Source organism: Sylvia atricapilla, chromosome 3 (genome assembly GCF_009819655.1).
Source record: "Sylvia atricapilla isolate bSylAtr1 chromosome 3, bSylAtr1.pri, whole genome shotgun sequence".
Taxonomy (NCBI): domain Eukaryota; kingdom Metazoa; phylum Chordata; class Aves; order Passeriformes; family Sylviidae; genus Sylvia; species Sylvia atricapilla.
Genome location: NC_089142.1, coordinates 54,132,549 through 54,145,561, shown reverse-complemented (window position 1 = coordinate 54,145,561; position 13,013 = coordinate 54,132,549). Strand labels below are relative to the sequence as shown.

The 13,013-nt window shown below is 37.5% G+C and overlaps 1 protein-coding gene across 2 annotated transcripts in view; it reads left to right on the top strand.

The window, feature by feature from the left end:
• The window catches only part of ARHGAP18 (Rho GTPase activating protein 18), a 95,538-nt gene that overhangs the window by 67,423 nt on the left and 15,102 nt on the right, over nucleotides 1-13,013 (top strand). For both annotated transcript variants that reach the window (XM_066315367.1, XM_066315366.1), the window contains exons 5-9: nucleotides 343-512; nucleotides 2,653-2,818; nucleotides 5,494-5,585; nucleotides 7,892-7,969; nucleotides 10,689-10,848. In XM_066315367.1, the coding sequence (XP_066171464.1) occupies nucleotides 343-512; nucleotides 2,653-2,818; nucleotides 5,494-5,585; nucleotides 7,892-7,969; nucleotides 10,689-10,848 (666 nt within the window). The remainder of the gene's footprint in view (nucleotides 1-342; nucleotides 513-2,652; nucleotides 2,819-5,493; nucleotides 5,586-7,891; nucleotides 7,970-10,688; nucleotides 10,849-13,013) is intronic.

The following is a 13,013-nucleotide window of genomic DNA, read 5'->3' as shown; positions in this document are numbered from 1 at the left end:
TGGAAAGTGTTTGATGGCAAGAAACTTCTGATGCCAAAGCTCTTTGGCTTTGCAAGAATCTGCTGTTTGTTTGAGGTGGATTGCTCTTTCTTTTTATAATATATAAGTAGGAGAGAAAACCCTATGCCTTGGCAAAATTATTGAAGAAAACCTACAAAAGTTGAACCCTTGCCAATAGCTAATATTTAAACTGACACAAAAGTTACCTTGTGATCAGAAAGTTCATTGCCTGCACAGCATTACTTTCTACTAGGTTTAAAACTTACTCTCATGCATTGAGTGGTTCTCAGTTGTGCTGTTGATTTTTAACTTTTTTTTTTTTTTTTTTAATGGTGTTTTCAGGTTCAAAGTTCAGTCTTGGAACAGATGAGCAGAAGAACCTGCCTGAAGATATGCCATCTTCAGACACTGACATCAATTTGGAGATATCATTTGCAGAACAGGCAGCTAATCTCAAAGACAGCTCAGTAGGCAAAATGTACAAAGGTGGAGGTGGTGACACTCTTCTCCCGGTAGGTGTTTGTAATTTATTCTTCTTTTTTTTTTTTTTTTTAGTTAGAGCTACTGTTTGGGTGATACTTATCTGAGACTGAGCGAATTAGATTTAGAAGAGTATTGTCAGATTTAGCTTTGTAGAGATAGAGGTTCTTAAAGTAACTAATTTTGGGAATAGTATGCTGAAAAACATGAAAATACAGTGATGCCTGTTTATGTACCTGTGTGTCTGGAAAAATGCACTCCATATATAAGGAAAAATGAACTCCTAATATTAAGCTGAAATAGTGGCCTTAGTGGTAGTTGTACCATTCTATCCTTGCTTCATTTGTTTACAGCCTCTTTTTCCATTGTCTGAGGTGAGATACTTTACCTCTACTAAAAAGCTCTGCTGTAATATAAAAAGGGTTGGTGGATGCCTGTAGAAACCTTATGCAGTTGTCTGATGCAGGTAGGTGAGGTATGAGAACGAAGAACAGAATTGTCTGTAGAAGTTAGCAGTCTGAAGTCAAATGGCAGATTGTTAAAGATTAATTTGAATTCAGTAAATCTTAAGAAAAAAAGGCTCTTTCTGAATGAATCCATATAAAATCAAAAGAAAATCCTCCAAGGGATTTTGCTGTTGATCCTCAGAAATTTCTCTGAGAATCTCAGTTCATGAACATGCAGTTACATATAACCAGGGCTAAATTGTCTTGTTTTGGTTTTTTTCTAACACTTTATGCAAACATATCTGAGTAAACACAGTTTCTGAAATAATGTTTCCCAGTTCTTCAAACACTTAATTTAGATAAGGACATGTGCAGTTCTTCAAGTAGTAATTACCCCATGTAACCTAGTTTAAACATTATAAACCAGACACTAATGGATATTTAGAGATGGATTCTAAAGTGTTTGAGTCATGTTTCTCTAATGTAGCCTCTAACGAGATAAAAGCTATGCTCTAACTTCTGTATATCTATATCTATATATATGCATAATACATACATGAGCTCTACTCTTGGCCAGGCTTGTGAAGGGTTGCTTAAAGACATGGCTATGGGATTTCTTTTTCAGTTACAAAAGGATCTGCAAAATTATATGAAAAGCAAGGGGGTTACCTATTAAATCTACAATATATTGGTTGCACCTTCACCATCAGCTGTTTTTAAACAGACATGTTTGTGTAAGTCAATGAAAGCTCAAGGTGGGGAACAGGCTACATATCTACCTTTTGTAAATTATGTTGATGTTTTGGTATGTGCCCTTGTAGTCATGTACCACAACCAGCAATTCATCTCTGCTGTTGCTGGGTATGTACAGGGTAAGAAAATAATTCATGAGTATAATATATCTTTCCAAGTGGAACAAAGTCTTGTCAAGCTTCCTGCTCTGAGTCATGCATACTTAGAAGCCTGCTGGTGAGAGATGGAGTTAGTTGAATGAGGGAAGTCCCTCACCTTTTCAGCTAAATTCCTTATATTGATCTCTGACTACAGCCTCTGAGTATCTAGTGCAGTAGGAAGGAACCATGTTAAGTATCCCCCTTCCCTAAGAAGAGAATGCCTTTATTATTATTTATATGGCACCCAAATATTTTATTTGGTGTGCACAAGTGCAGAAGGATTTCTATCCCAATTGTACATGCATAGGATTGTTCATGGACAGCCATTTCCATCACTACAAACTGGAAAAGGATGCAGAAGGTGGAGGGGGAGTATGTGGTTGCAAGCAGGACAAATCTAGACTCTTCTTGGAGGTGCCAAGTAACAGGACAAGAGTTACTGGACACAAGTGACTAATGGTGAAATTTTATTTGCATAGTAAAGAAAGTCCCCATGAGAGTATTCCACATTGAAACAGGTACCCACAGGGGTTATTGGGAATTTTCAAAATTCATTTGAGCAGCAACAACAAGCAATCCAATCAGACTTTTAATTTAGCCTTGCTTTGAGCAGCAATTGAATTAGATAACCTCCAGAAGTCACTGGGAACCTAAATCTTCCTGTCATTCTAAGATCATCTGCTTTTTAACCTATGTGTGGAATTCTCCCTTGATTTAGTCAGTAACTGCAGGCTTCATGATGAAAGGTTGTACCCTGAAGGAAGCACAGCCTTTGAGCTAAGTAATTTGTCATGACTTGGATTATTCACCCTGCTGCAAATCTCTGCTTTTAGAATTTCAGACTGCCGAAGGACAAAACAGGTACCACAAAGATTGGTGACCTAGCCCCTCAGGACATGAAGAAAGTCTATTCTTTAGCACTGATTGAATTAACTGCTCTCTATGACATACTTGGGACAGAATTCAAGCAGCAAAAAGCTGTAAAAATCAAAACCAAAGGTAAGCTGGTGTTTTGTGTTCTGAACCAATTGCATCTGTTTAATCCAATGAAACAAATGCACCCTTTTTTTTTATGATCTTCCAGCAGAAAATTTGTATATAATATATAAGCAGTAACATAGGTCCTGAGCAACATTTAATTTTACACCTTAACTCAAGGCAAGCTTTAAACAAGTTCACCGACATAATGTCTCCAGCTCTTTGTCTAAAATTAAAACTCAAGACAGTCACTGAGCAGATAATCTAAGGAGTGAAGGGTAACTATCTTACCTATATGTGCAGTAAGAATTGCTTCACAGAAGTTTGTATGTGCTGATTTATTCCCAAAGAGCATGAGCGTGTGCTCTTTGTGGGTATTCTTCTCCTGATTTCCTGAAGGTAGCTACTGGTCTACTTTCAAAATTGGATTTAATGATCTCAAAGGTCTTTTTCAGCCTTTACAATTTTGTCATTCAGGTAGGGCTACCTGGCTTTTGTTGCCGTAGGTGGGAGATGCTGGGAGCCTTTCTCACCTGTTTTCTGTTCTGTGTGGCCCAAACATTCCTGTGTCATCTAGGCCTTGTCCATCCAGTATTTACTTAGGCTATAATGCAGTTGTTGTGCTGAATGGCATCATATAAAGTAGAAGATTTAAACTGTTGCAGAAGATGCAGAGACAGCTGCAACATGTCACTTCTGCAAGCCATCAGAGCATATGTGTAATCACAGTACTTTTCTTGGGTGCATGGAAAGGATGGAAACCAGTTTCTTGATGCTAGAGCTTTTCAATGCTTTGTTTGGTTTTTGTATTTTTGGCTTCTGCTAAATGCTTTACAAGAACTTGGGATGGGTTACCAGTTAATAACAAGCCTGCTTTGGCCAAAACTCTATTGTCATGGTTCAGTAAATGGGACAGTGTAATAGCTCACTTTAAATAGTTGAAAGCAACAGAGAGCATAGATAGATACACAACAAGGTACAATAGATTCTTCAGAATATGTTTTTCACTTTACTTTACAGTAGTAGTAAACAGCTGTTTTTAATGCAAAAGGCATATACAGAAACATCAACAAGACCTTGATTGCTTCAATGCATTTTCTTCTTGCAGAAGTACTTGTGCTGTCACTAATAACAGGCAAAGCACTTTCTTCTCTTGTATTTTGAGTCTTAGTTATAACTCCTTCTTCTTAAAGAATTAATTGTTAATTGAACTTCACTTTCAGCATTATTATCTAAATGGCAGGCATTCATAAAATGTTGAATTGATTAAAAACATTTAAAAGGTAAAAAAGGCTAGACTCATGGCAATATGTAGGAAATCGACAATGATGTCACCTTTTCTGCCAAGCTAATATTTTGCAGTGTGCTGCCTTCAGTATCTTGTTGCTCTGTCTGACCCTTACCTCTTCACTCCTTAAGTGTTGTTTGGCCAATAGATTCATACAGTGCTGGGTCTATTCGCTTTCTCCTTTGTGCTTGAGTGTGTAAAGATGATGAAAACATCATTCTTCTGAGGAATGCTGTGCTTTGCCCAGCACTTCCTTTTTATTGACCTCCTGGAGTTTGTTTTGTCAACTACATTTCAATGGAAAGTTTTATTATTGACAAGAACTTCAAGATAATAAACTATGGGGTATGGATATTGCCTGTATGTATGAGTCCCTTGTATTTTATAAGTAGACTTTTTATGCTGACAGAGATACAAGAATTTCTGGTTTGGCACTGAAATTGATCTTTCTTTGATATATATCATATTTTCTCAAGGGCTGACAGGTTTTTTTAGTAATTGCATCTGTTCTCTGTTCAATATTGGCATGGCATCATACCAAGCAGCAGTTTTTAACTACATGTATTGTTATATGCTGCTCCAGAAAACTTGCACATGCAGCAATTATCAGTACCTCTGACAGAGAAGTTCTGTGTCAGCAAACCTTGGGTTAGTCATTATTAGCATAGCTCTCTTTAAATGGTTATTCACTTCTATTCAACTGGGCCATAACACATGAAAGTCCCATTTACCTCTAGACTAAGGTTAGTTTTTCATCAGGGCTAAATTAACTGCGACTGAATTTCTTTTCAAAAAAATTGAATTGCCTTAGCCCTATTTTGAAACTTATTTTCTAACCAAGAATTAACTGTACTTTTGCTTTTTTTGAAAATGAACCTTTAGTGAGTTGGTTATCTTGCTATCCTGTTGGTGCTGTGTAATTCAAAAGCACAGGAGTTAAAAAGCTGTTATTTCCAAACCCTCGTAGAGAGAAGTGTTCAGATTAACTCTAGGTGATAATTGTATTTGCCTCATTTTAGTGACCAAGTTCTGGATATTTGCCATTTCCATCTCATCTTCAGTGGTGAAGATCTGCATTGCAGGGTCATCATCACATCCATTCTGCAAACCAGAACTACACAGTTTGCTTTCATTTATGCAGTTTGCTTTACTGTGCTGCAGAACATGTGGGTGGGAATTTGAAGTTAGAACAGAAGACTCCTGAGGAAGAGATGATGAATCTTTTTAGCCAGAATGTTTTGTGTAATAACTTGATTGGGCAAAGACATTAAAACATTTTAAACAAAAGGTTAATAGCTCTGAGCACATTGAATAGACTTACTGCATCAGAAATGTGGGTTTATGCCAATATCTCATGTACTGGAAAACATGTGGATACTATCTCTGTTTCTTTTGCTTTATTCTTCAGATTCTGGCTTGTTCGGTGTCCCACTGTCACTTTTACTGGAACAAGATCAGAAGAGGGTCCCAGGAACCAAGATCCCACTGATTTTTCAGAAGGTAAATAGACATGAAGAAGTTAACTTTTTACATACATGCAAAATGACAAAAATGTAACATTTTGTCCTGGATTTATTTGCTTCCTGTAGCAGTTTTCCGTGTAATACTCTAATCCATCCAAGTTAGTGTAACTTTTATTTGCAACTTTACTCAGTAATTCAGTAAATGTGGTACTTTGCATTGTATAAGATATATTCTGAGTTAAAGAAATGAACTCACAAATCAGGTGCTTTTTCAGAAGACTTGTTGCTTAAGTACAGAGGGGTATGCTTTGGCCCATATTGTGTCATGGTAAAGGGGAAGATAATTGGAAAGAAGATGGAGACCCTGGATTTACTGCCCACACAGAGCACGTCTCATTTCATGAGAGGAAAAGAAACCACTGAGTATGGACCTGTCCTAACACTGGCAGAAATTCAATGCTCTGTCGTCACCATTTCAGTTTGTTTGTAGATATGCTTGTTACTTTTTGAGAAACAGAAGTATCAAAATAGTTTTGCATCATGGTCTGAAAACTACTGCTGTGTCATTCATGCCAGAAATTATTTCTTCGTGTCATTCATGCCAGAAATTACTTCTTCAGGATCATAAAAACATGTTTCTGGAAAAGATGCTATCTAGAAACTGAGAAATCAAATTGCAAACAGTGATTGATCACTTGGCTATCCCAGCAACATCAAAAATTCTACATAAACATTAATATCTTATAGATGTGATTTGTTTTGCAAGGTGCAGACATCATTTGGAATACAATTCTACTTCAAATGAGAATATGAAAATAAAAAGTTTCCCATTTCTTCTGCTTATTCTCTGCAGCACGCGCTTTCCAAGAATGGGAAATTTATATAAAGTGTAAGAGAAAATTTTGTTCATTCTGCTTTTTAAATGTATCTTGTTTATCACTGAAATGAAACTAACTAAACTAAAGCAAACTAACAGGAAGGCTGCTTAATTAAAAATAAAAATACATCTAGTTTTTATTTCACTGAGGAATTTAAATTAAAAATAATGACATAATTTTGTCAGGGGTTTTGCAGCTGGAAATTCTGACAGTAATACTAATTCACATGTTGTCATCAGAAGTTTCTGCTGACAGTAATTCCAGTCTCTGGCCTTGCAGAGCAGCCCTGATAGAGATGAAGAGTGGATTTCCCACAGGCAGGTGGTGGCCAGCAGGCACCTCTTGCTGTGTGCCAAGGGGACACTTGTGAGTGAGTGTTGGTGAAGGAGTAGTGGCCACCAGTTGTGCCACCAGACCTTGCCTTCCCCAGCAGTGGTGGTGATGGCAGGTCGCACAGTGCCCACAGCGCCGTTGTGCCCAGCAGATGTGAGTGGCAGGCACTGATCTGGTGTCAGCCAGGTACAGGGTGAGTTGGATGGGACCAGTTAGCACTTTTTTTTTAACCATGGAAAATGCACTAGGGTGTCACTTCTCGTGCAGCTTTCTAACTTTGTGAGGTTTTCTGTCCAGTCTTCTTAATCGCATTTATCTGTTACATAAATGCAGTGGTAGGTAAACTCCCTTTAATTTCTGTAACTGGGAAAAGCACAATTCTGTTGCATAATTTTTCTTACTCAAGCACTGGTGCAGGAAGGCATTTAACAAAGGCACTGCCCTAGTTAAACATCGTGGGAACTATTTGTGCTAAAATTATTTCATTGGCTTTTGACGTTTACAGATTTGTTTGAAATACTCTTAAATCCATCCTTCAGTGAATATTTCTAGACATTATTTAGAGAAAAAAATAATTGTATGGATTCTAAGTACTTTTATGGAATTTCTGCGATTTTTTCCATGCAAAGGGTTGCAAACTTTTGAGTCTGTTAGGAGAATGTCAGAATTTGCAAATCAGAGGCTTCTTCAAAGCCTAGAAGTTCTTAGTTCTCCTCTTGTAAAGTCCTAGAGTATTCATGAGAATGTTACCTTAAATATTTTGATTTGGAGACATTTTAACACGGTTAGTAATTGGGATATAATTTTTGAAGCCACAGTAATTTTTGAAAAAAAAATTCTTCAGTCTTCAGAGGAGTCTTGAAGGAGGTAAAAAAATAGAGTTTTCCTTTTTAATAAAATAAACAAACTCTTCTTTAATAGTATACATAAAAAAGGGTAAGAATCACATTATAATTTTCTTCTACAACTGTAATCCATTTTCAAACTGTTTTTGAAACTCTACAGATCTGTGCACACAAATGCATGTGCACAGAGAGAAATACAAGCATAAAGACTTCAATATATCAGAAGTGTCTGCCAGTAATTTTTAATTGTCATCTTTGTTCATGCCAGTTTGGTTTGTATTTGACAGCTGATTGCCCAGATAGAAGAGACGACTCTGGAAACAGAGGGACTTCTTAGAATACCAGGAGTTGCAACAAGAGTAAAGGTAAAACATTGCACTGGTTATTAATATCCCCCAAAATGCATGTGTGGCTGCTGAATTTATTTTGTCATATAAATATATTTTAGTATCTCATTGTTACGAAAACCAGAAAAAACAGAAAGCAAAATCTCTTTAAAAGAAAACCGGCTAATTATATTAGCCAGAGAAATGATGCTTGTAGTTTTGGGGAAAGTTATGTAGCTTTGGAGTTCAAGTTTGAAGGAGAGTCAAAGCTACATTTCAAATTCAGTTGTGCCAAAATCTCATTAATTCTTGGCCTGAGCTTTCCAGCCTTTTGCTTTTTCCCTGAACCAGTTTAATCATCTGAACAGTTCATACACGGTCTTTCTACCCCAGGAGGAAGCTTTTCTCTGGCATTGTGAGCCTTTTTTTAATAGCTAGACTTAACCCGTGTTGCAGGGCAAGGCAGGCAGCGTGCACTGAAGAACCTCTCACATGTATTTTTATGAACAGCAATCCAACTGCTCGGCTGGCTGAGCGCAATCTTGTTAGGCACGTCTGTGCGCACGGGCACTTTGCAGGGTGAGTGCCAATTACATGCAGACTATTCCCTGGTATTTGCCTTAATGCAGGGAGCTAAATACACACTGTGATTCAAGCCAAGACTCAATGTGTTAAAAAGACGGTCTGAACTGGCCTTAAATTCTAAACAGAAAGGGCCATTTAAGTGGATTCAGCTGTCCAAAGACGTCTGCCAGCCTCTGTTGTGTAGAACTTGGTCCAGCTGCTGGTTCATTAGAAACAACTAAAAGAAGGGAATATTATGGAAATTTGGGTTGTTTGTTTACCAGTAACTAAGATACTGATCTTTTTTTCAGTTTTCCTCCATTCTTTATTTTCCACTTCACATCAGTTCTGCAAACTGGAGTGAGATTTCTTAGTAATTTTGTTTATTTGTTTGCTCTTTGATTTTATTAGCTTAATACAATTTCCCAGACAGTGGGAAATTCACTATTCAGCTTTCATTTATTTTTAACCTCTCTACTTGCAGGAACTACCTCTTTAAATTAAGCAATAGTTTTGTTAGCAAATATGTTAAGTTCTTTTACTTATTCTAATAGATTTTTTTTTAAAAAGCAAGGACTTTATCATACTAAAGGACTGAAGTTTAATTTTCTTAATTTTCTTAAAGAGAAAAAAAAGTATTTTTCCTCATTATATAGTTTTATAGAAAGACAAAGATACTTTGCTATTATATTCTATAGACTTTAGAGTTATTATTAAAAATGCATTGGATTTAAATGCATTTACTTTAAAATGTAGGCATTGGAGCACTAGGACATACAGTTGAAAATTTTGCCTTTGCCTCTCATATAAAATAATTGTATCTATATGTTTAATCCTGCATTTACTGCAGTGATTTGGTCTGAATGTGGATGGAGAAGGTGATGAGTCTCAGGGTGAGAATTTTCATCTCTGTTTCTAAAGCTTGCTATTTTGATTTTCAGGAAATCACTTGACTTTAGACATCTGAATTATGACCATTGCACATTTGAATCTCCAGTACAGTCAGAGGAGACAGAAGATCTCTCTCAAAGATAGTGGAGAATGTCTAACTTTTATATCAAACTAAGTGTCCACATTTTCTTTTTAGATAGACCCATATTCCATTTGGACAAAGTTAAATTTAATGAAAAGGATGTCTTAAAAATCTATCTAATATCCTCTGTTCAATGTGTCCTTCTTGTCCAGATAAATAATTATGGCCATATTTTTCCACAGCACATATTTTACAAAACAATTGTCTCTCTCCTTGTTTTCTGTGCAGAAGAAGGGAAGGACCTGTGAGAGGTGCCTCAGGGCTCCTGGCCCTATACTGAGGTTACTTCTCACTCTGCCAGACTAGGAAGTAATGAAGTGGGTGTGAGATGCTTAGCAGTAGAATAAAAAGGACTTGGTCTCTGCAGTTTGTTCCCATTTGTGCGTCTGTGAAAGCCCAGCAGTAGCACTGTTGTGGCAGCAGGGCAGGTAAATGGTAATGTCTGCTGCCAACAGTATTTCATCCTTTCCCAGCCCCAGGGTTATGACCTTCCAGTGAGGCTTTCAGAACTCTTTACTCCACTGCATAACCTCATGGTTTCCAGAAGAGTGTTTCCACACAGGGCCTGTTTTGACACCAATGCTAGGCAAAGCTGTCTGTGCCCAGCAACATGGAATTCCCTGTAGGTGGCAAGACATTCAGCTATTCAGTTACACAAATCATTCTCTGTGTTTAAAAAAAGAGAACCAGCCTCACCTTAGTGTATATTTTGATAAGAAGCTGTGTGTCAACACACATAATTGCCTTATTTGTTTATGAAAATGGCCATGTATGCATTGCAGCAACACCCTTGGGCAGCAGTTTCAGAATTGCTCTGTATATCAAAACAGTCTTTAATATTTGGGTGGAGGGGAAGTCATGACCCTTATGTGCTTGAGTATGATATCTGTTTCTTATTGTATATTTATTCCGTATGGCCCTGACTCAGGCCCATGGGATTTTTTCCCATATGATTTGACTGCCGCCTGTAAATGTGTTTGCTTGCAGTACTTCTGATCCCACATTTATCTGTTCTGTAGCAAAAGACCAGCAGCAACTGGAGTTAAGTGATATTTCAGATATCCTTTCCCTGCTTTCAAACTGTGGAAAGTATTGCTCTGTATAACCCATGACTTCCAGCAGCCAAATATTACAATGGTGCTCTCATCCATTGCATTTCAGGGTCTTTGCCAAGAACTGGAAGCAAAATTTTACGAAGGGACTTTCAACTGGGAAAACGTAAAGCAACATGATGCAGCAAGTCTTTTAAAACTCTTCATCCGTGAACTGCCTCAGCCACTCCTCACTGTAGAATATCTCAAAGCTTTCCAAGATGTGCAGAGTGAGTAGTGTCCTTTCTATCTCTGCTGAAAAAATTGATACCAGTGCAGAGAAGTGCCTCTTTGCTGAGAAACAAATTGAATAACAACAAAATGAGTTCTCCTGAGAAAAGATGGGCATAATTTTGCTACTGTGCAAATAACATCTTTCATGTAACAGCTATTTTAATAGCTTACACATACAATGAAAGCACATTTTCACTTCCTAATGTTCTTGATAGTAGTTATGAGGTGTACAAGGGTCATACAGAAAATGTATATGACAGTATCAATTTATAAATAGTGTTTACTTCAAAAGAAAACCACAACAAAGGCAGTTTTTCAGGAAATATAGCAAAAGATAATTTATACTGTTTAGAGTCTTTTATGCATTTATAAGAGGAGAAGTTAGAGCAGAATAATCAGAACTGCTGATGGTCTGTTGTCCCTTGAGATCAGCAAGTTCTTGGGAAAATGTCCTCTTTGCCAACTGGTCACCAGGATAGCAAACGTACTGGCTGTAACTGGAAAGAGAGTGGCTTGGTGATAATGAATCCAGAGTGAGAACCCACACACATTAACTCCCCAGTCAACACAGGAATGCAAGTTCTATTTGCCTTGTCTGCTGGCAAAGCAGTGGCTCATTTGTAAGAGAGGGTTTCATAGAATCACAGAATATTCTGGGTTGGAAGGAATCCACAAGTATTATCAAGTCCAACTTTTTGAATGGTCCATGTGGGGATCAAGTCATCAATCTTGGCATTATTAGCACCATGCTCCAACCAACTGAGCTAAACTCAGGGTCAGAGAATTCACATGGACAAGCAGACGGACAAATATTCTTAAAAAGGGTGGGCTGTGTCGAGTCTCCCAGGTCTGAGCTGCCTTTCAGTGCTGTCAGGTTGGTTGGAGTAGGGGCCTGCTTTGGCCTGCTACACAGTGTTGTTGATTTTGCAATACTGAGTGTCAACGTAAAACTGGCCAGAACGCTTTCAGATGGTGCTGGCAGCAAAGAGCCCCACAGGGTTGTTCCATTTACTGGATAGTGATTGGAGCCAGGAGGGTTTCTGCCTGTGCTCTTGAGCTGTCTGAAGGCTTATGTGGTTTTACTTCCCCAGAAGTACTCAGGGGCCAAGATTCAAACCACTTTCTATATTGAACCAAAGGACTTGCTTCAAAACAAACTTAGCACTTGATAGGCTTCCATTGTTTAAATAATTTATCTTGTTGGCTACATACAATAAGATTAGGTGGTAGAGAAAAAGGACCATCTTTGTGACAGTAATCAGTGTTTTTCATGATACTGTGACTAAGTAGTGTGGTTAGAATTAAATATTTAAAGAACATAATTTGAACAATTTAATTTGCTAATTAAGTAATGCAAGCAACTAAAATTCAATTGTTACTTAGGTGACCAGACAGAAACTCTTTATTTAAGTAATGAATTTTAATTGATTTGCAATTGTATTTTTGCTTACTTTCCTAGGAAAAGATTGATTCTCATTGATTTTTGAACATTGTGACATATCATGTTTTGAAATTAAATTTAAGCCTTACTTTTAATGTGTGTCTTTCTAAAGCAGGTAGATACATTGCTCTCACTAGTTGATGTTTTAAATGGCTATATAAGTTGCCACTCCTTTATTCAGATCCTTAATTTTTAGTATGGTAGAAAGTAGTCAGCAAGATGAGGTTTTTTAAAATTTCATCACTAAACATATATTTGTGTTTGGTGGTGTCTCAGTTGATTTGGATGAAACGTATTTGAAATACCAATTCAGTTGAAATCCCAGCAGGATGCATGAGAACAGCCCTGTTGAATTTTGAAATAGTCTGATAAAACTATGTTGTGAAGGTATCTCCTTCTTCACTTGTTTTATGTATAGCCTGATTCATTAGGAATCTCCTGAGAAGACTTGCCAGAGCATGTCCTCTAGAGCATGACAGGAGGAAGTTTATCACAAGTGACAAATGTGAAAGAGCTGGGGCTTTCTGCACTGCCAGAATGTAGGAGTTCTTACAGGAGATGGAGGAGTGGAGGGATGCATTCATTGTGCAGCTTGGGTGAATGATGCACCACTGAGCAATTGGTAAAAGGCAGAGACAGCAATGTTGCTTTTCTTTAATTACAGCTTGCCTCATTTGGTACAGCACTCTCTGCTCCAGATATGTGTCAAGCTCCTCTGCT